Source organism: Stegostoma tigrinum, chromosome 8, assembly GCF_030684315.1.
Source record: "Stegostoma tigrinum isolate sSteTig4 chromosome 8, sSteTig4.hap1, whole genome shotgun sequence".
Classification (NCBI taxonomy): domain Eukaryota; kingdom Metazoa; phylum Chordata; class Chondrichthyes; order Orectolobiformes; family Stegostomatidae; genus Stegostoma; species Stegostoma tigrinum.
The window spans coordinates 57,429,583-57,457,509 of NC_081361.1; the positions used below are offsets into that span (position 1 = coordinate 57,429,583).

At 38.9% G+C, this 27,927-nt stretch overlaps 1 protein-coding gene across 8 annotated transcripts in view; it reads right to left on the reverse strand.

Annotated features, from left to right (window-relative positions):
• The window catches only part of frem1b (Fras1 related extracellular matrix 1b), a 254,064-nt gene that overhangs the window by 103,947 nt on the left and 122,190 nt on the right, over nucleotides 1–27,927 (reverse strand). For all 8 annotated transcript variants that reach the window (XM_048539869.2, XM_059647910.1, XM_048539868.2 and 5 more), the window contains 7 exons: nucleotides 25,103–25,426; nucleotides 23,743–23,851; nucleotides 22,153–22,284; nucleotides 21,436–21,780; nucleotides 18,905–19,047; nucleotides 13,973–14,169; nucleotides 11,153–11,243 (listed from right to left, as the gene is read on the reverse strand). In XM_048539869.2, the coding sequence (XP_048395826.2) occupies nucleotides 11,153–11,243; nucleotides 13,973–14,169; nucleotides 18,905–19,047; nucleotides 21,436–21,780; nucleotides 22,153–22,284; nucleotides 23,743–23,851; nucleotides 25,103–25,426 (1,341 nt within the window). The remainder of the gene's footprint in view (nucleotides 1–11,152; nucleotides 11,244–13,972; nucleotides 14,170–18,904; nucleotides 19,048–21,435; nucleotides 21,781–22,152; nucleotides 22,285–23,742; nucleotides 23,852–25,102; nucleotides 25,427–27,927) is intronic.

Sequence of the window (27,927 nt, forward strand, 5' to 3'; positions counted from 1 at the left end):
TAAGAAAAAATTGTTCGCAAGTATGTCTAGAAGCTCTCTGATCATTCACAGTGTGTGCCAACTCCTTCAGTAATAGGAGTAGGGAGGCATGAAATTTCTCAGGAAATTTTAAAAAAAAGAGGTTGAGCAGATTTTTTTTTACAAACAAGGTAAAAAGACTTCTAAATTGCCAGGAAAAAGCATGAAATAGACAGCATAAATTGGATCAAGGAGACGCTTCTGGAGAAAAAGAGATTGAGACATATGGTGAGAAGGTGGGTATGTAGGTACATCTGCCAAATAGAGAAAGGTTTGTAGGACGTATTGGCCTTCTGTTATTCCTGTATGTTATTATGCTCTTGAATTCCTATCTCTCAATATGCGTAAAAGCTTTTATGTTAATTCTTTCAAGGTAATAATGGTTTTTTTTTAAAAAGCTGGAAATTACTTTAAGGAGATTTATTTTGACCTATGGCAAATAATATGTGTAAATGTATTAAGGTTTGTTGTGTTGAAATTTTGCCTTTCAGCATTAGGGGATTGATATATTATGGCAGCTACACTTTCAGATTCGTACACCAGTGATCCAAGCAACAAATTTCTTTGGAACAGAGATGGAAAATTCTGAAAAAAATGTTAGCTGGTCAGGAAACAACTATGAAGAAAAGAGTTAGCTTTTCTGACATGGACATGTCTTAAAATTTAGAAGGGGTTAAAATTGTATCAGAGATAATGGGAACTGCAGATGCTGGAGAATCCAAGATAATAAAATGTGAGGCTGGATGAACACAGCAGGCCAAGCAGCATCTCAGGAGCACAAAAGCTTTAGAAGAATGGTCTACAACTAAAATGTGAACTGGTCTGGTCCCTTTACAGACGGTGCCTAACTTGAAAGTGTTGCTAACATTTTGTGTTTTGCTTCAGATTGCCAGCATCTGTAGGCTTCCTCGAATTGGTTTGGAGTTCACCCACTGAAGGATAAACGTGATTCCTGGTGCTGGGGAAATTAAGCTTGGAGAGTAGGAAGAGAGATAATCCAGTTTGTGATCATTCTGGGAATCAACACATCAAGGGAACAGCAATTAATGAACATAGTTCTTAATAACCAGGTGATGCAGTGTGTTCTTTGGTTTTGTATGGAATTAAATGCAACAATGTTGTTGGACAAAGAGTGTACTGGATAATACAAATGTTGCCTTTGTATCTTCAAACTGTTTATATAGAATTCAAAATAACTAAACAGCTTGTATTAATTCATTTTCATTGTATATTGGGGGACAGTGAAGGAATAGAATTTATACCCGGAAAGTATGTTAACTGAATGGGAAAACAATTAATGGTAGGGTCCCAGGGAGTATTGTTGAGCAGAGAGACCCGAGGGTTCAGGTACATGAGCGCAGGTAGACAGGGTAGTAAAGAAGGCATTTGGCATACTTGCCTCCATTGGTCAGATCAATGACTATGGGAGTTGGAACCTAATGTTGAGGCTTTACATTACAGTGGTGAGGCCACTTTTGTTGTACTACATATTGTTCTGGTCGCTATTCTATAGAAAGTATATTATTAAATTGGAGAGGGTGTAGGAAAGACTTATGACGATGTACATTGAATTGGAGGGTTTGAGTTATAAGGAGAGGCTGAGCAATTTTTTTTCCCTGGAATGTAGGATGTTGAAGGATGACCTTATATATGTTTCTGAAATCAGGAGGGGCATGGATAAAGTGAATAGCCAAGGTCTTTTCCCTTGGGTAGAGGAGTCCAAAGCTAGAGGGCATGCATTTAAGGTGAGAAGGGAAAGATTTAAAAAGTACCTGAGGGGCAACTATTTCACAGAGGGTGCTGTATATATGGAATGAACTGCCAGAGGAAGTGGTAGGTGGAGGTACAGTAGCAACATTTAAGACATTTGGTTAGGTACAGGAATAGGAAGGGTTTCTAAAGGACTAGTTTAGTTTGGGATAGCTGATTCGCATGGATGTGTTGGACCACAGTGTCTGTTTCTATGCTATTTGACTCTGTAACTTTATGTGAAGCTAAAGATTGGGAAATCTCATTCTGAAATATATCACCAGATGTAACTTCCTTGAAGGGAACAAGGCTTTTTGGTCTGAGAATAGGCCCGTAACTGTTGAAATGAAATCTTATGTCATGGAATTAATACGACTAGTAAATATTAAAGCTAGTAAATATTAATAAGGACACTTTCCTTTCAAATCAGGAGAACTAAATGTTAATCATCCATTATTTACTTTAGGAGAACTGCATGACTGACTACAATGATAGGGTAGTATTCTATCTGAACCCTGGTGTCAAAGTAATGGCACCACACTGATAGAATTGGCTACAATTCTCCAGTTGAGGCTGACTCAACATTTTATTAATATTTGTCAAAATTTCTTTGCTCTTATGCTGTATGAAGCTAATAATAAAGCTAAGGATTTTTTATGCTTTGTTAACCATTTTTCAACTTCCATTGTCATGTTCAATGATTTGTACAAATATTATAGATCAACAGGAAGAACCACAATATTAATAGGATGACAAGATCAGCGCATGCAAGTTCCCCTTCAAATTGCACACCATCCTGACTTGGAATTATATTACTATTCCTTCACTGTTACTATGTCAATGTGGAACTCACTCCTTTAGAACACTGTGGCAGTACCAAAACCAGATGGGCTTTAGTAGTTCAAGAAGATGGTTCACCACTACCTTCTCAAGGGCAAGTAAAGATTGGCATTTAATGTTAGTCTCACAACAATGCTCACATTCCTCTTTTTTTAAAAAAATTGTCACGGGGCCATTCTTCAGTCAATTGAATTCACATTTGATATTACAACATGCCTGAGAGCACTGGATGCAAGACTCTGGGCCCTGACATCATTCTGGATTTGTTGCTGAAGACTTTTATTCCATAACTAACTATGCTCCTATTCAAAATGTTCCACTGCAGCTACAACACTAGCGCCCAGCCCACAATGTAGTTAGTTATCTAGAAATGTCCTCTTTGCAGAGAGGCAACGTCCATCCAACCAATTATCACACCATCCGTCTATTCTCAATCATCAGAAAAATGATGGAAGGTCTTGCTGACAAGCGTTGCCAAGTGTTACTAAGTGGCACATCGTTACTAATAACCTGCTCATTGATACTCATTCAGTTTGCCTTTTGCTAAAATCATTCACTTCTGCCTTGACCAAGCATAGATAAAGGAGCTGAAGTCTAGAGGTAAGGGTGACTACCCTTGTCTTCAAGGCTGCATTTGACCTAATGCAGCACAAAGAAGCCTTAGCAAACGTCAGGCTAATGGAAATTGGGGGAGACTCTCACTGGGAATGCAAGTATATCTTGCACTATGGAAGAAGACTGTGGCTATTGTTTTATGTGGGTTCCTTCAAACCCACAGTGGTCGAGTACAGATTAGGATACCCACTTTTCCTGTCTAACAAGAAAAGTCTTGTTGAGTAAACAACTGGAATTATTGAATTACTAATTATTTACTAGTTAAATGAATATGACCTAATTAATACAAAAACTATCAGTAGCACAGTTACCACAGGTTTGTCTCCTGCAAGTTCCTTCATTACTCTGAAGAAGTCCACGTGACATTACAGTGAGTGGTGCTTACTGAAAACACTACATACTTTGACCTATATACCAGTCATCTCACCCCAGGACATTGTTGCAACAATTCCTCACAATAGTGTTTGAGGCCCACTACATACAGCTGCTTCAATGACCTTCCCTCTAACACAAGGTCAGAAATGCAGATGATTATACCACAATCAGTTCAATTTGCAATTGTTCAGATTATCGAGTTGTCCATATATGAAAGCTTGAGCTGATACATGGCGAATAATATTCATGCCATGCAATTGCCAAACAATGAGCATCGCTAAGAAAAGAAAGTTTATCCACCTCCCCTTGATATGTAGAGATCTACAAGATGCACTGGAATAACATAACAGGTCTTTTTTTGACAGCAATCCCCTTAATTATGGTCTTTACTATCTACAAAGACAAGGGCAAAGGCATATGGAAACATCACACAGATATGATTCCCTCTAAGACCCATACTATCCTTTGTATGTGATGCCTAGATCCTATGGATTAGTGAATGATAATAACTTGAACATCATTCAAGACCTGTTAGCTAGCTGTGCCCATTCAAGACCTGTTAGCTAGCTGTGCCCACACACAGCATGTCACAATTGAAACTGTTGCTATGAAGCCTCATGCAGTGTCACAACAAATAGTTGCACAGTTAATCTGTACAACTGAGGGAGCAACATCCCTATCTAACCCTTAGCTGACGCATAGCTCGTAGGTGTTGTTAATCTAACAGCCATCAGTCTGGCTGTAGATGTTGAAACAGACCAACAAGAACACTGCATTCAAGTATTACTCTGCAACATTTGTAGAGGTCTAGGAGAGAGAGATTAGTGGATACTGGGAAATATTAAACAATAACAATCTCACATTTAGTGGTAATGTTGTTTTTGATTATTGACAAACAGCTGACTCCACAAACTCAGTAAAGGGCAATATCTTTTCTGTGAGCTACAAGAGTAGTCCTGCTAATAAGCTAAAGGAACAATTGTAGTCATTTCTAAACTATTCAATAATGCATTGGAACGCAATTGGAAATTACTGAAACTATCTCCTAATGGTATTGGCTTCCTGATAGTCACATCTTCAGATACTTGCATACTTTAATGCCCACCTTTTGTTGTATCATTCATTGAACGATCTTGTGGGCCACTGTAGCATCTGCACATCTACTTAGAGGTACATGGTAATATGTCTAAGTGATCCATGCAATAAAATAGTTTCTCCAGAAAGATCTACTGCAACATCTTCTCCCAAGCCAACATGTCCAGGATTGAGCTGCAAGTCATTCAAAACCAGTTCTACTGGACAGAATGTGTGGTTAGTAAGTCCACACCTCAACTCTTGAAGCAACTTCTATACTCAGAGCTTCAGTGTAGCAGGAGACCAGTGGAAATGGAACCATAGAAAAGTTATGACACAGAAGGAGGTCATTCAGCCCATTACATTTGCACTGGCTTAATAAATTAACCCTCCATTCTCATCCCACTTGCCAACACCTGATCTCTAGCCTTTCAGCCTCAGGTGCTGATCCAGGTTCCTTTTAAATGAGTTCAGGGTTTCCACCTCAACCATCAAATTGGGCTATAAATTCCAGACACCTACCCACATGTCTATCCTCTAATTTTTCACTTAATTATCTGAAACCTATGCCCTTGATAAACGGCCTCTGGAATGAGGGAAACGGGTTTTCCCTATCTTAGCTCTTTTCAAGCTCTTCATCATTTTGTACATTTCAATTAGGTCACATTCCAATTTCCACTGTTCTAAACCACCTTAAACCATTCAATCCTTTTCATCAATTCTACTCATTAACTCCAGAAAAACTCAATTAAGTTAGTAAGACAAGACATTCTTAAAACAACTATGCTGATTATTCCTGATTAATTTTTATTTCAGTCACTGCTAATTCCATCTCTCATAACTGTTTCTAACAATGTGCCCCCAGTAGAAGTGAGACTGATTGGTGTATGCTTTTGGAATGTCCTCAAAGCACCCCTGAAAAGATTAAACATCTGTGCTAACTCAAAGGAGTCCCTACCTTTGTGGCTGATCAAAATGAAGAATGTTTATTCGAGAAACCTCCAAATCAAAAAGAAATTTTGTAAGAAACACAGGGAAAAAAATTGAATCTCTAGAGAGTGCGCAGAACCTTCCTGATAATTTCTCTATCAGAATGTTCAAGGGCCATCAGCCCTACATGTGCTAATGTCTGCAGATCATGCATTGGGCATAAGCCATCTCAGAATCCATTGAACTAGAGTGGGATCAAACTATCGTTAAACACAAGAAACTATCGACAAGTGACAGAACAAAAATTGTTGCTTCAAGACTCCAGAGAATTGCACCACATTTTCTATTAGGCCTAAATATTCCTACTCAGCCTTATGGGTTTCATGTGAATAGTACTTTTTCACATTTGGGGTTTCCTTTACTTTCGTTGACACCATATATTTTTAGCTTATTTGCCAGACTATAATCATGTTTGAACAATAGTTCTCTACTTCTTCAAATATGGTTTCACGTATTTCAATACATATGAAAATATCATAGCATGTCCAAAAAAATGCTTTATACATAGAACCAAAAGCTGAGACAACCTTATCCCTCCATGGGACTTTTCTCACCTTCAGAAAGTGGAAGAAATTACACTACCATAGATCTTTTTCGTAAGATTTAGCCACCAAACAAATGTTATAACAACAATTAAACAAGGAAACAGTAATAACAGGATATACTTCGATTTTGTTATCTCATGTAGTAGTACATGGTAAATAATTTACAAATATCCTGTCATATTTCATTGTTATATATGGAAGACCTGAATTCATGATTTTTACAAATCTTAATCAATTCTAAAAAAAAATTATTAGATGAAGTTCACTTTTAAAGTTCCAGATTTTTTGAATTGATTTGACTAGATTTATTGCTGTCACAAAATACTGGGAAGAATCTGGTTTTGCATGCTCTACCGGCAGATCGTGCTATGCAAAGTGCATCAGGCTAGTGGAAGAGAGTACAGAGTACAGTGTTACAGCTGCAGAGAAGGTACAAAGAGAGGCCTGTTCAAAAGTCTGACAACAGCAGGGAAGAAGCTGTTCTTGAATCTGTATGCGTAATCAAACTTTTATATCTTTTGCCCAAGGGAAGAGGGTGGAAGAGATTATAACAAGGGTGGGAATGGTCTTTGATGATGTTGGTTGCTTTCCCAAGGCAGCTGGCAGTATAAATGGAGTCAATGGATGGGAGACTGGTTTAAGTGATGGAGTGGGCTGTGTTCATGACTCTGAAATTTCTTGCGATCTTCAGGAGAGCTGTGATGTTCTCGTATTGAGAAATTATACAGAATAATTGCATTTGTTCCTTACCCACATGTCTTTTGGACAAATGAACAAACTATTTTGTTGTATTTAGCTAATTATATTACAATGGCTTTTGGAGTTGGACATGATTCCTATTTTCTGATACATTATGACAAAATGAGACATCCAGTACCAAAAGATGTTACTTCTGTCTCATCGGCCTGGGTTTTGCTCCAAAGATGGAGGTCATCCCATTATTTGGAGAATGGGAATTCTGTATCACATTTGAGGGAAAGAGCCAATGTAGTTAGATGCCCATCTGATACTTAGCTGGCTAGCTTCGGGCCTCCTTTGAAATTAATGACCCTGAAAGACAGAATCCTACTTGAGAGTGTTGCTGGCCAAGGACTGGCTGGCAGCTCACCATTGTAAACTGCAGCAACTGCAGGAACTAATACACTGATGTGCAGCCCTAGGATTGATGCTGAATCCAAATGTACAGGTTTGAGAGGATAAGGTAGGCATCATGAAGACACTGTCATTGATAAATGTATGGAAGAACATGGTCAGCAGAAAGCAAACAGGGTGGATTTCAACATCCCATCCATATGCTGGATCATTTGCCTGTGCCAGAGTTGTTGTGAATTAGACACCTCTTTCACCCATATGACTGCGTATAAACCTGGAAGGGAGACATAGAAAGCTATGATTTTGGGAGATACCTTGATCCACCTCTAAATTCTCAAGTGCCTTATCATTGAGCATAGTTGTCTTTTCTCCAATGACAGGTGGAATTCCTGCATCAGTTCCTTCCTGCTCTAAGCTAATTGCAGACAGTTTTCCCAAAGTTATAAATCTGATGGGATATCCCCAATCAATTCTCCTGACACACACCACCATGCGCAACTTCGACAAGCTTCACTATATCCAGCCAAATTTCCTCCAAAAGATAAAGGCGATAATTGGAACCCCTGATTCATTTCAATTCATGTAAGTGCAATCTGAACAATGGATGGCCCTAGGACACAGGAGTCATTGGAAGTTGACAGAGTACCTGGCATCCATATGAAAGATGCTCTGTTAATGGTGCTTAGACTTTGACTGAGTTATCTATTTTCTATTTTTACATTGTGTACTTAGCAAAATGCATCCTAAATGGGAATGTACAGTCGATGTTACCCTAGATCCAGCAGGAAAAATATGGCACTGAGTGTGTCTTTCCTGCTGTTCAGTGCAAAAGTGCAAATAATGGGAATGTGCCCCTGGGTAAATTCTGCATGCGCTGAGCCCAAAGATTGCTGTTGAACAACCGAGTGCAGCTTAGAACCATTTTCAAGAGTAGAATACCAGGATGTGGTCCCAAGCTGAGCTCCAAACTGTACGCTTCAAATTACAAATGATACAAGTCAGTGAACATCTTCAGTCAACTGTGATTAGTGCCAGAAGCTATAAAACACATTTCTATAGTTGCCAGTGCTCAAAACAATTGACATCACCTTTTAGATCATTTTTTCTAATCCCCATGAGCTAAGTGGAAACAAATATTTGGAACGTCGCTTGTCCTGTAACCTGTGACATATATATTCCAGTGCTTTTATTTCACATTCAGTTCAAAGTTAAGACAGATGATTGAGGTGGTTGGAAAAGATAAACAAAGAGCAATGTGATGAATGTGATTGTTCAGCCAGTGGATTTTAATTGGCCTCACAGGGTCCGCCAAAATGAGCCAAAAAAAGTATCCCGAGGCCCTACTCCATTGCCAAAACCTAAAAGGAAACCAGAGCTTATGCCTTCATTTCCAAATGTTGAATGATCTACATACAAATTTCAGCATTAATTAAGATATATAAACCATCCATAATGGTCACTGTTGATACTAATTAGTCAACTGTGAAGAAAATATTCCCTCATAACTCCAATTACTTTTGTAATAGTTTGGTCATTACAATTCTAACATCACATAACTGGTTGCCTTTAAATAACACTAATTCCAGCACCGACTGAAAGGCATCAGGATCTGTTGTACATGCACCATCAGTGCAGATTGTAGTTGCTGATACTTGCATGATGCTGATACTTCTCTGGTTGGTGGCAGCAGAATCAACATTATGGAAATCATAATTCCTTCACACGCCTGGCTACATTGTTAGTTAGAGGGAATTTTACTCTCTGGGTCATGATCTCAAGTTCCACATTAGATTAATTTTCAATTTAATATTTTTAGTTATTATACTTTGTATTTAAAACACCGAACATTGTGATGAGTAAAGGCCTTTGTGACAGCTGCAAAACCAGTGGCCTTCTTGGAAAAAAGAGAAAAGCTTAAGACATTGCAGCAAGATTAGGCCATTTGACCCCTCAAGCCTGCCCCATCATTCAATAAGATCTTGGCTGTTCCGACTCAGGTTTCAACCCCTCTTTCCTGTCAGTTCATTACAGTCATCCAGCTCTCTGATATTTCAAAAATCCAGCTAATGCTTCTTTAAATATATTCTATTATTCAGTCTCCATAAATTTCTGGGACAGAAAATTCCAGATGTTCACTACACTGTTGGAGAAGGATTTTCTCATTACCTAAGTTTTGAATGAATAATTGTCCCTTTTTCCGATAATTATGTTTCTTAATTTGAGATACCGCACTAATGGAAACATCATCTCAAAATCTACCCTGTCAAACCATCTTAATAAGATCAGCCCTCATTCTTGCAAACTCTAATTAAGGAAGTTCTAATATGTTTGCTGTTCTTGATAAGTCAATTACTTCATCTCAGGAATCAGCCTCATGAATCTCTTTCAAACAGCTTCCAATGCCAGTATATATTTTTTTCAATTACGTGGACCAAACTGTATACGGTATTCCAGGTATGACCTCACCAGCACTTGGTACAGTTGTAATTAGATTAGATCAGATTCCCTACAGTGTGAAAACAAGCCCTTCAGCCCAACAAGTCCACACCGTCCCTTGAAGCATCCCACCCAGACCCATCCCCCTATAACCCACTCACCCCTGAACACTATTGGCAATTTAGCATGGTCAATCCACCTAGCCTGCACATCTTTGGACTGTGGGAGGAAACCGGAGCACCTGGAGGAAACCCATGTAGACACAGGAAGAATGTGCAAACTCCGCACAGACAGTCACCCAAGGCTGGAATTGAACCCGGGTCCCTGGCGCTGTGAGGCTGCAGCGCTAACCTCTGAGACACTGTGCCGCCCCAAACGAGCCATCTCTGTTTCAAATCCAACACCCTATCAATAACGACTAAAATTTCATTTCTGAAAAAAATATAATTAACCTATTTTTCTAATCAACCTGTTCAGAGGTGTTATTATACACCTCTGGAGCAAGCAGAACTTGAACTTGGATTTCTTGGTCCAGGGATGGGAACATGTACACTGCTTCACAAGAGGGCCTATCCAAAACTTCATTAGTATTTTTTTAGTTATTTGCAACACCTGGCTTGTTGTGTTTTTTGCACAAGAATGCCCAAACCCCTGTGGGCTGCACTATTTTGGAGTCTCTCTCCATTTAAATAATAATCTGCATTTTTATTCTTCCTTGTAATAAAGTTTCAGCAGACTTATTGAGATCAATTGAAATCTAATGGATGAACTCACATTTTCCTACATTAGAATCCATCCAACTAATGAAGAACATATTCATTTGTTGAAAATAGTTAATGTGAACAAATAATTCAAGATTGGGAATCATCAAAATTCTGGGCTAACTCAGTATTTTGATAGCATCTGCAAAAATTCCTATTAATAAAAGCAGTACCACAATATATTCTAGATGAGAATTTGGTTAATAATGGCAAATGAGTCGAACAATTTTGGGAACCATCAATTCTGACATGATCCCATTTTCACTGTCTCCTTAATAACAGGCTTCAGTTTGCAACTCAAACTTAATTTGTGCTGTCTGTCTAGTCACAGATGATAAAGTCAGTTTTAAGGTAGCAGCTGCATTTAAAAGCATTTTAATTTCTGTGACTGACACTGTACATTCATCAACAGGAGGTGCTCCCCATCTTGTCACTGTACAAATAAATGAAGCTATACAATAAAACACGTCATAATTCTTTGTCATGCAGAACAGTTAATTTGAAAGACAGGAAATATTAAAATAAAATGTGTAAAAAGATGCAGTATATCGTACTAGTGTTCAATTCCAATTGGAGTTTATGTACAATTTTGCATGAATTGTCCCAAATTAAGTGTTATTAGTCACTCAATGCAATGCAACATCATATTTAAGGTACCTGTGTAAACGATCTCAACATGGGGACAGAAGGATCCTTCTTCATATTCTTTGCACTGTCTGTGAAAATTATTTTGCCTGCATCGTACATTCTGTATTAAGATAAAAACACTGAATAAGGTTAGCAATGTCTGCATTCTGCATAAACAAGTGCATTTTCTTTAATTCATTTATCATCTGTGCAGCAGAGGCACCTGGCCAATTTTCAATTAATCTGGATTTTAGATTGAAAAATTTTAAAATGTACTTCTGACATTAAGATCCAAATTTTGTGCTAAGTCTACTTTTTCCACTGTTGACCCATGTGAAATGGAAGCACAAGGATTTCAAGAAATTTATAACATTGATACAGCAATGCAAAATTTAAGATTTTTATATATGATCCTAACATTGTCCTCCCAACGACTCACCAGATAGCAATGTAGATAAAGTCAGCAATACTACATGTAATGCTTTTGACATCTTACTTTTCATATTTTTACACATAGTGTTTCCAGCCCAACTAAAGGGGCTGTTTTGGCAACAAAACAATCAGATGGATATTTCTGTCAATGCATCAAGTGTTGGTGTAATTCATAAACATTTCAGCATGAGTTTTTTGATGTTTTTGAAAGTCATGACACGATTGTTAAAGGCAGAGTGGTGGAAGTTGTCTATGTGGATTTCATCAAGACATTCAACAAGGTTCTGTGTGTAGACTGGTTAACAAGGTTAGATCACATGGAATCTGAGATGTTGACCAAAGTGACCTTGGGATGCAGGTTCATATTTCTTTGGAAGTGAAGTTGCAGTTAGACAAAATAATGAAGGTGGCATTTGGCATGCTTGCGTTTATTGGTCAGTGCATTGAGTACAGGAGTTGGGAGGTCATTTTGCACTGTACAGGACATTGGTTTGGCCACTTTTTGAATACTGCATATTATGGGAAGAATATTGTGAAACTTGAAAGAGTTCACGGAAGATTTAAGGTTGTTGCTGGATTTGGAGGGTTTGAGCTATAGGGAGAGACTGGTTAGGCTGTGGTTATTTTCCCTGGAGCTTTGGAGGCTGAAGGGTGACATTGAAGTGGCTTATAAAATCATGAGGGGTAAAATCCCTGGAGTAGGGGAGTCCAAAACTAAAGGTTTAGGGTGAAAGAGGAAAGATTTAACAGGGACCTGAAGGACAACATTTTCATGCAGAGGGTGGTGCATTGAAGAAATGAGCTGCCGGTCGAAATGGTGGGGGCTGGTACAATTACAACGTTTAAAAGGCATCTGGATAGGTAAATGAATAGGAAAGGTTTGGAGGGATATGGGCCAAATGCTGGCAAATGGGACGAGATTAATTTAGGATATCTGTTCGGCATGGATTTATTATACAGAAAGGTCTATTTCCATGCTGTACGACTCTAAATTACGGACAAGAAAATGTCGTATGATGCAGAAGTACAAGTAGGTACAGATCTAGAAATAATAAACACTATAGAAACAGGAATAGACCAGTTAGCTGCTTGAGCTTATCCTACCATTCAATGAGGTCATGGCTGATATGTAATAAGAGATAATGGGAACAGCAGATGCTGGAGAATCCAAGGTAACAAAGTGTGAAGCTGGATGAACACAGCAGGCCAAGCAGCATCTCAGGAGCACAAAAGCTGATGTTTCGGGCCTAGACCCTTCATCAGAGAGGGGGATGGGGACAGGGTTCTGGAATAAATAGGGAGAGAGGGGGAGGCAGACCGAAGATGGAGAGTAAAGAAGAAAGGTGGAGAGGAGAGTATAGGTGGGGAGGTAGGGAGGGGATAGTTCAGTCCAGGGAAGACAGACAGTTCAAGGAGGCGGGATGAGGTTAGTAGGTAGGAAATGGAGGCGCGGCTTGAGGTGGGAGGAAGGGATAGGTGAGAGGAATAACAGGTTAGGGAGGCGGGGACAAGCTGGGCTGGTTTTGGGATGCAGTGGGGGGAGGGGACGAGCTGGGCTGGTTTTGGGATGCAGTGGGGGAAGGGGAGATTGAGTCTGACTCCATTTGCCTGTCTTTGTCTCTTATCCCTCAATATCATTGCTGAACAAAAATCTACCTAACAACTGATCTAGCTTCAAGTGCCTTTATAGAAGGGAGTTCAAAACCTCTACCAGCCTGTGCAGAAGTGCTTTCTAGTACTTCTCCTGAACAGTCTGGCACCACATTTTTCATTATGCCACCTAGTTCTAGAATTGCCAACCTGTGAGGAGAATTTATCTCTATCTACCCTGTCTTTTCAAGTTAATATCTTAATAACTATCAACATATGTTTCTGCATTGACTAATCACCAGACGAACATCAAACTTGAAGTTAAGAAAGCATTGGTTGCCAAAGATATGGTCATTATGACGTGTATATAAAGGAGTTAATATTATAAATATTTTTAAATTCCTGGAGATATTTTACTGATCTTAAAATTCTTGTGGGTGAAGTCCTGGCATGTGGTATTTAAGTATATCTACCAATGAGCTCCTCCTTCCTCTATGAGATATTTACACTATTGTATCCTCAAGAAATGCCTGATATGCAGAGTCAATAACAGAAGTTACTGTCTACTGGACAATAAAAAGTAGAAATTGGACTGCAGGCTGTGGATCAGTCCAGGAATATATTTATCATTGGCAGATGTACGAACAAGTGATTCAGAGCAACAAAGAAATTAATAAAATGTTCTGGATACTGTTAAGCTCAGGAAAACGTGGTTGTGAAATATGAAAGTAGATTAACTATTAGTAAAGTATATCAGTTTCCAATATGTAAAATATCTTTTTATAGTACATTTTAACAACATCCAAAAAGCAGCATTAAACAGCCTACCTCTGGTTTGTTGGGAAAAAACAGGATTTACTGATAATGTACAACAATTCATTCTCTGGGGATTCTGTGTCTGTGAAGTGAAGATGACTTTTAGTGATGTGGTTAATCTCAGTTTCTTTTGTTATCAAATAACGCGTAGTACCGTCAACTTCTTTCGGTAGCTGGTCCTTCACTGGCATTATATGAATCATTGTTACCTGAAAAATAAACAACTGAAGGACTGACTTTGCCAAATGACTAAATGACATAAAGAATTACTCAGTGCACCAAAAGACACAGACACCAGATAGACAAACAGAAGCATTGTTTCTAAAAGGAAGGCACCCATTTTTTCATGTCATTTAAGTGTGTTCCTCATGATTGTAATTTAAATCACATTGCTGTTTTAAATAAACTTTAGCTTTCACTGAAGTTCAGTACTATTTGAATATGGTAATAGGCTCAATTGTGTGAACAGAAAGCTGAGGTAAAGTTGCACAAAGTAGAAACATTCCATAATTGGTGAATGTTAAAATAGCTATGTGATCTAAGTATTCTTGTAAATTCAAATCATATATTAACAGATCAAAACATTAGCAGGTTATAATGAGAATGGTTAGGAAGATTTGGCTTTCTTGAAATAAGACAATAAGGTTGCATACCATTGCCATTGTGTCGTCAAGCCTTACTAAAACCTTCAGTTTCCTTAAACCATCATGGAAACTGTGGTTGTATCAGAGATAATGGGAACTGCAGATGCAGGAGAATCCGAGATAACAAAGTGTGGAGCTGGATGAACACAGCAGGCCAAGCAGCATCTTAGGAGCACAAAAGCTGGCGTTTCGGGCCTAGACCCTTCATCAGAAATCCCAAAACTCCTAAGATGCTGCTTGGCCTGCTGTGTTCATCCAGCTCCACACTTTGCTATCATGGAAACTATGCTTCTATGATGGTTTAAGCAAACTGAAGGTTTCAGTAAGTCTTGATGACAGAATGGCAATGGCCTTTTTAAAGAAAAGGCCATTTAGGGGATATGACTTCACTATCTGGGTCAGCTGTTGTTGCCCCACCCATAGTTACCATTGCGATGGTGGTGGTGAGTTGCCTTCTTAAGCTGCTGCAGTGTACTTGGTGTTAAGGGTGGAGTTGCAAGATTCTGGTCCAGTGACAATGAAGGAACAGTGATATATTTTTAAAGTCAGGTCAGTAAGTGGATCGGGAGGAAACCTTGCTGATGTGGTTTTCCCACATATTTGCTGCCTTTGTACTTTTGGATGGTAACGGTCATGGGTTTGGAAGGTATGTCTAAGGAGCCTTGGTGAACTTCTGCAGTGCATCTTGTAAGTGAAACACACTGCTGATTATACATCTGTGGTGAAGCAAGTGAATGTTTTTGGGTATGGTAGTAATTAGGCTTTGTACTGGATGGTGTCAACGATTCTTGAGTGTTGTTGAAGCTGTTCTCATAGAGTAAAATGGGGAGTATGTCATCACACCTGTAGACAGTGCATAGGCTTTGGGTAGTCAGGAGGGGCAGTAACATGCTGCGCTCACCTGTTCTGTCAGCCACAATATTTATATGATGAGTCTGGTTCAGTTTCTTGTCAATGGTAACCCCGAAGATGTTGATAGTGAGGGATTTAGTGCTGGCAATGCTATTGCATATCATGAGGTGATGATTAGATTCTCTATTGTTAAAGATGGTGATTGCCATGCACTCGTGTCGTGTAAATGTTACTTGTCACTTTTCAACCCAAGGATGAATACTATCCAGGTCTTGTGGCATTTGGACATGGACTATTTCAGAATGAGAGGCCATGAATGTTGTCAAACATTGTGCAATCATCAGCCAACATTCCCACTTCCAAACTTATGATGGAGGTAAGGTCATTGATGAAGCAACTGGAAATAGTTGAGTCTTAGGCACTACCCTGAGGAATTCCTGCAAAGATGTTCCGGTACTGAGATGACTGACCTCCAACATCCACACCAGCTTCCTGTGAATTATGCATTACACCAACCTGTGGCAAATTGGCCCCTGATTCACATTGATTCCAGTTTTGCTAGGGCTGCTTGATGATACACATTGACAATTGTGGCTTTGATGCCAACAACAGAACCTTCACCTAATCTCTGGAAATTACAAACAAATTACTTCTAAGCAAGTGCTCCACTGTTGCTGACCTTTGACCTCTTCCTACACTTTACTAACAATTGGGAATACACAGATGGAGTGGTAATTGGTTGAGTTGGAGAAGTCATACTTCTTGTGTGTGGGAAAACCTGGGGCAATTTTCCACATTGCTGGTAGATATTAATATTGTAACGATAATAGAACAAACTGGTCTGGGGAATGGTTGGTTCTAGAACACAAGTCTCTGGTACTATTGCTGAAATGGAGGCAGGGTTCATTGCGATTGCGGTATCCAACGTGTTCGTGCTTTTCTTCATATCTTGTGCAATGAATCAAATTGGCTAAAGACTGACATCAGCGATGCTGATAATGTCCAGAGGAGGAGAACAAAAATGAAAATCACTTCTGGCTGATGGTGGTTGCGGATGCTTGAGTCTCCTTTTTTGCACTACTTTACTGTGCTCCCCCATCATTGAGGAAGGAGAATCTTGTAGACCCTGCTCCACCAGTCAGTTGCTTAATTGTCCACCACCATTAAAGACTGGATGTGGCAAGACTGCGATGGAGTTGGTTGTGGGATTGATTAGCTCTATCAGTTATTACTAATTCTGTTTGACATACAAGTAGATCTGTGTTGAAGCTTCACCAGGTTAATACTTCATTTTTAGATATGTCTGGTACTGCTCCTGGCATGCTCTCCTGCACTCTTCATTAAACCACAGCTGGTCCTTTGGCTTGGTGGTAACGGTCATTGCTGCTAATGGTCAACAGTACGTCACATTTCCCTAGTTTTGTGTTGCTAGACCTGTTTGCGATCTATCCCACTTAGCATGGTGATAATGACGCACAGCACACCAGAAGATATTGTTAATGTGAAGTTAGCACTTCAGCTACCCTAGGACAGTACAGTGGTTACCCCTACCAATAATACTGTGGACAGGAGCACCTATAGCAGGCAGAATGGTGAGGATGAGACCAAAGAGATATTGTCCTTTAGGGCTCGACTAACTTGGTCAGTGTTGATATTGCTAAACACTCACAGTGATGGACATTGGAGCATCCCCATCCTGAATACATTCTGTATCCTTGCTATTCTGAGTGTTTCTGCCAAGTGGTGTTCAACATGAACTGATTCAGTAGCTGAGGGGGATAGGCAATACACCGTAATCAGCAGAATTCCTTGCCCATGTTTCACTTGATGATATAAGATTTCACGGGGCCCAGAATCAATGTTGATTACTCCCAGGCAACATCCTACCAATTGTATACCACGGTGCCACCACCTGTTCCGTCAGTGGGGCAGGACATACCCAGGAGTGGTGATATTGGCATCTGGCACATTACCTGTAAGATACAGTTCCCTGAGTATAACTATGTTAGTTTGTGGCATTACTAGTCTGAGATAGCTCCCTCAATCTTGTCATAGCCCCAGGTATTAGGCAGGAGGGATGACAGGCTGAGTTTACTGTTGTCATTTCCAGTGCTTTTGTTGAAAGCAGTTAGTCCATTAGTTTCAGCCCTTTGAAATATTTTTACACTTTGATACAACGGAGTGCCTTGCTAGGCCATTTCAGAGGGCAGCCAACCATAGTCATGCTGCTTTTGTGCTGCCACATTGATAACATAAAAATGAAAACCTTTATTCGATGTCTCAATATTTAATATTCGAGAAAATGTCAACACAGCATAGTGAATTAATATCAAAAACAAAAAATGCTGGAGAAACACAACAGGTCTCAAAGCATCTGTCGAGAGAGAAACAGAATTGATGTTTAGAGTCTGGTAATGACCCCTTTTCAGAACATCTTCCGTTATTCCCTCTCCAGCACTTTTTTTTTAACTTTCATATTTCCAGCAGTTGCAGTATTTGGCTTTTACTATGGTGAAATATAGCACAGTATTTATTACAAAACTTTTATTTGGACTTCAGGTTTGTATTAGTAGAAACTGGGAAACATAGTTGGTGAATTTCTTTATTTACTAGCCAAACAGATGTCAAACTGCAGAATAGATGTTTTAACTGAACTTTGTGTAAAGAAGATGGCCATGGATCTTGTCTGGAGTTTTGTTACTGTTTACTTTTATTCAATTAATCATTAACTTATTCACAAGTTATGATGTCACTGGAAAGACAGACATTTATTGCCATCCCTGATTGAAATTTGAGAATGTGGTAGTGAACTGATTTTTTGTGACACTCCAATCCCAAAGTGGAACCATGTTGAATGGGAGTACAAGCTGTGGAATTACTCCTGTGATGCGAGCTAAATTGTTTATGATCGAAAATAGAACCAGAGCCATGCAAGATGGCTATCAATTGAGCAGATAAACTCGTCATGACTGTACTAATGAATTGTATAATATTCTCCGATCTATATATTATAACTCAACAAAGGCAATATCATTCATGTTTTAATCCCACTGATTAATATCTTACATAAACATTCCATCATGATATTCCCTTGATTTGAAAACTTTCAATGCAGGGCAAGGTGATTTGATCGTCTGCATCAACACAAAATAAAATGTAACAACAGTTTAAATTAAAATCAGACGAGTGAAAATTGTTGCATATTTACTGTAAAAATCCATATAAATTTTTGCTTAAATTGCCACTTTTCCAGATTACCTAATTAGCCTCTATACAATGTAGCACCTACAACTTGCTATTACATTACTGTTTTCGTACATTTAGAATTCATTGCATAGAACGAGGAAGGAAGATATTAATATTCCCTCAATCTTCAGGCATTCTTACAAAATGTCTGATAGTTTGAAGCTTTTTGAAAAAAAAATTGAGTAAATGAGTTAAAGCTTGCCTGAGGGTCTGAAAGATTTGGAGGCTCATGGCTGTCCAACAGAACGAATTCAAACGAATCCTCAAAAATTTCACCCCCAAAATGATGATAATAAATCAAACCACGTAACAGATCCCGCTGTAGAAAACTAGTCACAGGATGACCTGTAGAAATAAAAATAGTAAAATGCTAAAAGAGCATATTGGTTTCTGCAAGAATTTATACGAAAATTTGTATCACTTTCACTATATAAATATGTTCAGTATGTATTAGATTATTTTTTATATTACTCCAGGCTTTCATGCTAGATGGAGGTAGTTACTTGAAATATTTGCCAGTAATAATAAAACTCATTTAACTCAAGTGAGCTGCAAACAATGAAAAAAAAGACACTCTAGCGTTTTCCCTTCCTGCATTTATTTCCTTTGTTTATTCTAAGTTCTGTGGAGTAATTCTGACATTACATCTCATCTCTAAATTATTCTAACGGTATAAGACTCCACTATTTGAACATATAACACCTGCTTCATAAAGCACCAGAAAAATACATGAGAAGGGCGCATTTTACAAGCTGTGCCATTGGCACAGAGGTATGAAAGCATTTGACAAATTTTGATGTAGAGGTAGATCAAAATTCCCACAAGGGCTTATTGATTTCCTTTTATGTCCTACAGCCGGGTACACTAGAAACATGGGTTCATCAAATCTAACCTGAGTAATAAGACATATTGATTTTTAAAAACACATTGAACTTCTGAGTGAACTGATTTTGCCACATTACTATTTTCTACTCTTTATTACCGCCTCAAGAAAATTAATAATATGTCAAGCAAGATGTTTCCATTTTGAAATCCATGCTAATTATTTATTGCATTTTGCATTCCTTGATGTGCATCTATTCTCCCAATTAGTAACACTTCCATTATTTGTCTTACCACTGATGTTAAACTGATGGCCCATAATTCCCTGGACATGTTTTGTCCCCTTCCCAAATTACATCAGCAGTCCAACTGCTCTATGTCACAGTACCTTTTTCCTAATGAATTATTAAATATGTTTAGAAATGCCTCTATTATATTTTGCCTTTGTTCTTTCAATGAAAGACAGTAGACTCCATCTAGAGCAGGGCTTTTATGCTATGAGATTGATGAGTTTATTCAATGTATCAACTTTTTATTACTTATCTAATTTCTTAGCTTGCCATTCAATATCATGTTTATTTGGCCCATCTGCCCAGTAAATGCCAAACCAAAATAATGATTTCATATTTCATCAAACTGTTTTTCATTATCTGTAGTACTATTGTATTTATCTCTTAATGGTCCTATTCACATCACACCATTTCTTTTCATTTGTGTGCTTGTAATCTGTCAGATTCAATCTTTATAGCTCAATCACTCATTGGCATGTGAGTCTACAGCTCTTGTCTAACCAGGGAATGTAGAAGGTATACAAGAAGGAAGAAGTAAGAAGAAAACAGAGAAATGGGAAACCTTCTTCAGACGCCCTATTTTGTTTCATCCCCAGTGCACTGGAAGTAACCTTCAGATCAATGATATCATCAACTTCTATGAGGAAGAAAGCATGTGAACATGATGATTAGCTGGCTGTCTGTTGGAAGGGAGTACACCTGTGGTGAATGGGAACACTATTTCTAGTTGCACCATCAGATGGCCTGATACACAGAGTCACAAAAGGAGTGCCACAAAAGCAGGGTTGATTGCATAGATATTTTAAAAAAACATGTATCCATGCTATGCACCTCTATAACCAGTTCAGAGACATTATGGCCTATCTCTGGAGCTGGTGGGGCTTGAAGCCATGTCCTCTGGCACAGAAGCATATAGTGCCATATTTTCTAATCAACCTGTTGAGAAATGTTATGACTTATCTCTGGAGTGGGCAGTATTGAACCTGAGGCTCAGAGATGGGACACTATCATTGCAGGAGTTTTTTTTTTCAGAAGGAGAAATTCAAAATTAGGATTTTTTTTTACAAAGTACCAGGAAGATTATATCAAGAATGTTTTGGTTAAATGTTAGAATTCTGAATTGTACTCTATGTAAAAGCCTTTATCAGCATTAAAAGATTGAATCCGGACAGCTATAAATAAACAAATATCATAGACTGCATCAGTGCAATGTATATCAAAGAATTAGTACACAGATGACTAAGTTGCAACTATCCAGTGACAATTCAGGAGTACAATATTGGTATTTGCGAAAGTACAATTTGGCCATATATTCCACATAATTTATTTTAAAATCACCCAAAAGGTTGTACTTTAACTAATATGTGCATTTGCTGGCTATACTCTACAATGATTTGATACAAATTTTACTATAAAATGCCATGGTATTTCTATGATCAAAAGTCAAATATCTGTTTGAGAGGTTTGAGTGCAGTGCTGGAAGATCATTCTGAGATAATGCTGCTGATATAAAACATGGGCATCACTCCAGTCGGAGAAATGAATAGAATCTGTTCATAGCGATTCATCTGATTTCTGATTCTTTTATTAAGAATGTTTTATTAATTCCATCAGCACTTACCCAGTAGATCTGATAAAGTCCTTTTCACAATCTCTCCAGCTTTGGGTGGAACTATAATCTTATACAGAATGTAATCATCACTTGAATCCAAATCGGAAGACAGTAGCATATGGTTTTCTATTAATATAGATGCTCCTTCTGCTAGTTCAAAAGCAAGGTTGTTAATTAAGAAGGGGGGGCTGTCATCTTTGGGCAAAATGTTAATTGGAAACTTGTGTCTAGTAATGTGTTTGCCATCGAAGATTCGGAATACAATATAATCCTTGGTCGTATCACTATCATCATGGTGATAGCGCACAATTCCTTCCTTAATGTCCTCAGTGGTGCACATGAATCCTTTGCCACCTGATGATTGTAAAGTCAGAAACAGAGAATTGTTATGGAATATTTAGTTAGCAGAGACAAATCTTATGAACTTTTCATATCTCATCCCATGCTTTTGTAAGTCCTTTTTAATAATATTGTTATTTTGGCAATTTATCACTAGCCTCTGCAATGTGACTTTAAAACTATTGAGTACGATCAATGTCACAGTTTTTAATTGATAGGACAAGTACCCTTTAATTCAATAGCATTATTCCCCTTCACCACCATCTTCCACCAAAATCACAATGCCACCTTATTTTCAGTTTGAAAAAGAAATTACAATAATGCACACAACTCCCAAATGTATTTGGATAGTGATAGATTATTGTTAAAATGTTCAGTTTACCTTACCTCTTATGGTGAGCCGCCCATACTGCAGTCCTTCCACTGCTATTAAACGTACAGCATTGATATTATCATTGTCTACGATCTGAAAATTTTCCCAAGTAATTGGTCGAGACTGACCTTCTAATAAGTCCAGACCTGCACAGGTCAAGAATATTTAAACGAGAACATTAAACAGGAGAAGGTCTAATAAAGCCAGCAAGCTAATTAGTAATAGGTATGGTAATATGCATATAGCACTGATATGGTAGTCCATGGGTAAAAGTAATAGCCCAGACAAAAGGGATTTGATTTTACATTTGAGTAAGGAGAAATTTTCCAAATCTGTTTAAATCTCATTGTGAGTTTAATTCCCACCGTGGGGGGGGGGGGGGTGAAAACTGCAATCCCATTTTAAAATTTGTAAGTATAAAGCTGGTTGGTATTTATAAAAATGACCATGAACCTTTTGAGTTGTCATCAAAAATCCCAACCGTTTTATTTCTTGCCTATGGGAAAAGAGAAACCTGCCATTCTTAGCCACTTGGGCCTACATATGACTCATCAATCTGACTGACTCTCAACTACTCCTCAAAGTGCCCAATGAGCCACTTAGACTTATCATCACCTTCTCAGGACAACTGAAGATAAGTTACAAAAATCAAGCTTGTCAGAAGTGATCACATTGTCGGACTGAAGGTCAACATTTATCTGATAGATCTTTCAGGATATGTTGAGAGATACATGGAGGGTTGCAGCTGGCATATCTAAAGGCACTTCAAGCATAGAATAGTGGTGGGGAATTTGGAAGGCAGAGTTATAATAAATTTACATCAAGTAAGATGAGAGGAAGCTCATGTGAAGTGTAAAAGCTGGCATGGGAAAATGGCCTGTTTGTGCTATACGTTTTATGTAATCCGGTAAAGGATTTGTGCAGGGATTTTGGTAAATGTGATTAAGCAACCAAGAGGGGAGAGTCAAATATGTGATAAGAAGGTGAGGACAAAACAGATACAGAGAAACAAGATAGGGAAAACAAGAAGGGACATAGCAGTAAAAGGGTTGGGTCTGAAATGCTGCTAAAATGTACAAATGAATAGACAGAGGGAAATCAGCTTACATAAGCATTAACAAAATTAGAAAATATGTATCTTTGTCAACAGAAAACAAGAAACAATTAAAAATCAATCTTAAATCACCAAAGATTAGGACTTCTGTAGGAATTAAGTTCATTTGTGGGCAGTGTGCGGTTGTTGAGAGCAGGACAAACCAATATCCAGGTCCAGAGAGCAAATTAGTCCAGAACCTGCTTGAGAAAAATATCAGTACTACTGGTAAGTTATAGTTATGACTTCTTACTTTTGGAATAGAGCAAACAGGCATAACTGCACGTTCATTGATTTAGAACTAAGTAGCATCTTGTCCTTCATTAACCAAATGTCATTTTTAAAAATTGAAAACCAACATTCATACACATAGTTAAAAAGAGCTCATGGCAGAATGGCAAGGAGCTGAAATCAGATTAACTTCTCAGTACCATAGTTCACCAATGTGGAAGCCAATCGATTTTCTGTTTTTTAAGTAAAGGAATGACAACAATAATTTCAAAACACATACCCATGTTCCAAGAAACCCTTGGTGCATTTGTCTCTGCTGTTCTGATTGAAAAATGAACCGTGATGGAAGCACTGACTTCAAAAAATGTATCTATCGCTTTAAAATCAACCTATGATACATCAGAAAAGAAATAGTGTTGATCATGAAAGCTTGCTTTCATTTAAAGATCTTAAACAACATTTATTAGCAATTAATTTTATGTTTGCCATGGAGCTGGCGAATACAATAGTTTTCCATTTCTTTCACCTTATATCAGAATCAAGCGTACTGATGTTAAGTTAGCACAGAATAAGTGGAAGTAACAAAACTCCCAATGCAACATCACAATAGCATGCCACAATTTTCTACAGTACTTCTGGGAGAATAGTTCTACGTAAGCCCTTTAAAATTGAACGAATTGTTTTCATATAACTGAATTGTAATTTTGCATCTGACTAAATTATTTCTACTTAGCGAAATTAGAAGTCAGAAAAATACATCCACTCCGTTAACCTGGGCTGAAATTTGAAACTCGAACTATGTTATGTTTAAATGTATTTGCACATTCTACAAATTAGCTCTCACACATTGAATTTTCAAATTTGGAACTTTTCATTATGTTTCATGAAATTTTTCAGTAAGAAAGTACTTTCAGTATATTTGTAACACATGTAGGTTTTTTTTTCTCCTTTTCAAAGAGAAGTACCGAACGAGGTCCAGATGAAACAAATTATAACTGATCATATGGCATCAAAATGGGATTTTCAAATCCTTCAGCTTGTAGAAGGGCAGCACAGTGGTTCAGTAATTAGCATTGCTGCTTCACAGTGCCAACGACCTGGGTTTAATTCTACACTTGGGTGACTGTCTGTATGGAGATTTCATGTTCTCCTCATGGGTTACAACCAGTTGTCTAAGTTTCTTCCCAAGTCCAAAGATGTGCAGGTTGGTTGGATTGGGAAATTAGCCATAGTGTCCAGGATGTGCAGAATAGGTAGATTAGCCATGGTAACTGCAGGGATAGAGTAGGCGGTTGGATGCTCTTCAGAGGGTCAATGTGGACTTGAAGGGCCGAATAGTCTGTTTCTACACTTTCGGGCTTCTAGAAGGAAGGGAAGAATGAGGAAGTTTTGATTTCCTGAACTTTTAAGATCCCGGAAAAGAATGAATTGGGAGTTCGACATTTATTTTTGATGTGTTTTTGTGGGCTTTGATGAAGTTATAGCAATCGAACAGAAGCAGTTTTGAGGTATTCTCAGCTGATGTTTGAGGGCAGGATAATGGAAGACACTGTGGCTGGCCAACTCAAGCTTATGGATGAAGTAAAACAGCAATTCTATGCCTAGTAAAGAAAATCTGGATACAAATTGTCTCAACATACCTCATAATTCCTCCTTTCGGTATGACTAATGTTAGAAGGTTGATATGCTATTTTCATTTCATGTAAATCCTGCCAGGTGAAAGATGTGATTGGTTTGGTATGGTCATCCAGGTGAGTTAAGTATCCTTCTATAGGGGGCATGGTTATGTTGAAAACCAGCCTGTTCTTTGGTGTTTCATCGTCATCTGCATCAATAGCTGCAATGCTCAATGGTGTCAAGACAAATTGATCAACCTCCAGGATATACATTGACATGAAGGCGGCTTTGGGTTGCTGATTTGGAATTGCACCTTTAATGTTAACTTGAATCCAAACATTTTCTGCCTGTCAACAAATACTTATTCAGTGTTTGGTTCATTTCAAACAAATTACCAATTCACAATCACAGCTAAGCATAAGAATATTATTACAGTTAATTAACTTCAAAAACAAAGAACATTTTCAACGAGATTGCTATATCAGGGTTTTGTCCTTCCACCATTACAAAGAATAATTTTCCAGTGATATCAAATTTATCATTATTTACCACGAGATGTAAGCTAGACGAATAAAGTCCTGAGTCTGCACTGAAAGCTGGTTGCAATTTTTTTTTATTCACTCATGGGATGTGGGGGTCCCTGGCTGGGCCAGCATTTATTGGTCCCAAGTTGCCCTTGAGAAGGTGGTGGTTAGCTGTCTTCTCAAACCACTGCAGTCCATATATTATAGTTTGATGTAATGTTCTTAGGGAGGGAATCCCAGGATTTTTACCCAACTGTAAAGGAACAGCGATAGATTTTCAAGTCAGGGTGGTGAGTGGTTTGGAGGGGAACTTGCATGTGGTGGTGTTCCCATAAATCTGCTGCCCTTGTCCTTCTGGTTGGAAGTGGTTGTGGGTTTGGATGGTGCTGTCTGAGGATCTTTGGTGAATTTGTGCCATGCACCTTGTAGATAGTGCATACTGCTGCTGTTGAGTGTTGGTGTTGGAGGAAGTGGATGCTTGTAGATGTAGTGCCGATCAAGTGGGCTGCTTTGTCCTGGATGGTGTCAAGCTTCTTGAGTGTTGTTGGAGCTGCACTTATCCAGGCATTTCGGGAGTATTCCATCACACTCCTGACTTGTGCTTTGTAGGTGGTGGACAGGCTTTGGGGAGTCAGGAGGTGATTTACTCATCACAGTATTCCTAGCCTCTGAGCTGCTCTTGTAGTCACTGTATTTATGTGGCGAATCCAGTTGAGTTTCTAGTCAATGATAACCCCCAAGATGTTGATCGTGGTGGATAACTGATGGGAACACCACTGAATGTCAAGAAGTGTTTGGCAGATTGTCTCTCATTGGTGATGGTCATAGTCTGGCATTTGTGTGACATGAACATTACTTGCCATTTGTCAGCACAAACCTGGACATTGTCCCGATCCTGTTGTATTTGAACTTGGGCTGCTTCAGTATCTGAGGAGTTGCAAATGGTGCTGAATAGTTTGCAATCATCGGTGAACGTCTCAAAATCTGACCTTATGATGGAGGGAAGCAGCTCATTAATGAAGCAGCTGAAGATGACTAGGCCAAGGGCATTTCCCTGAGAAACTCCTGCAGAGGTGTTCAGGACCTGAGATGACTGACCTCCAAGAACTACGACCATCTTACTACATGCCAGGTATGACTCCAACACTGCAAAATTTTCCCCTGATACTCATTGATTCCAGTTTTGCTAGGGCTCCTTGATGCCACACTCGGTCAAATGGAGCTTTCATGTCAAGGGCTGTCAATCTCACCTCTGGAATTCAGCTCTTATGGCCATGTTTGAACCAAGGCTGCAATGAGATGGGGCCTGAGTAGGCCTTGCAGAACCCAAAAAGGGTGTCACTGGCCAGGTTATTGCTGAGCAGGTGCTGCTTGATAGCGCTGCTGAGGACACTTTCCATCATTTTACTGATGATTAAGAATAGACTGATGAGGCCAAAATTGGCCGGATTGGATTTGCTTTGCTTGTTATGAATGAGACATACCTGGGCAATTTTCCACCTTGTCAAGTAGATGCCAGTATTGTAGCTGTGCTCGAACAGCTTAGCTAGGGGGGTGGCAAATTCTGGAGTACAAGACTTCAGTACTAATAGCTCAAACCCTTCAGCCCTGGCAACATCCTTGTACATCTTTTCTGAATCCTTTCAAGTTTCACAATACCTGTCCGCTAGCAGGGAGGCCAAATTGCATGCAATATTCCAAAACTGGCCTAACCAATGTCCTGTACAGCCGCAACATGACCTTCCAATCCCTACACTCAATGCACTGAACAATAAAGGCAAGCACACCAAACACCTTCTTAGCTATCCTGTCAACCTGGGACTCCATTTTCAAGGAACTATGAACCTGCATTCAAAGGTGCCTTTGCTCAGCCACACTCTCCAGGGCCTTACCATCAAGTGTATTAATCCTTCCCTGATTTGCTTTTCCAAAATAAGGCACCTCATGTTTATGTAAATTAAAGTCCAATTGCTACTCTTCAGCTCATTGGTCTGTCTGATCAGTATCCCATTATGGATGCTGAAGGTTGCGGGAACAGCACCTTTCACTTTGGAACCCTGCAGCCGAATAGAATCAATGTGGTCTTCACAAGCTTCAAAATATCCCCTCCCTGACTGCATCCCAAAACCAGCCCAGCTTGTCCCTGCCTCCCTAACCTGTCCTTCCTCCCACCTATCCCCTCCTCCTACCTCTAGCCCCACCCCCCATCTCCTACCTACTAACCTTATCATGCCCCCTTGACCTGTCCATCCTTCCTGGACTGACCTATCCCCTCCCTAACTCCCCACCTACACTCACCTTTACTGGCTCCACCCCCGCCTCTT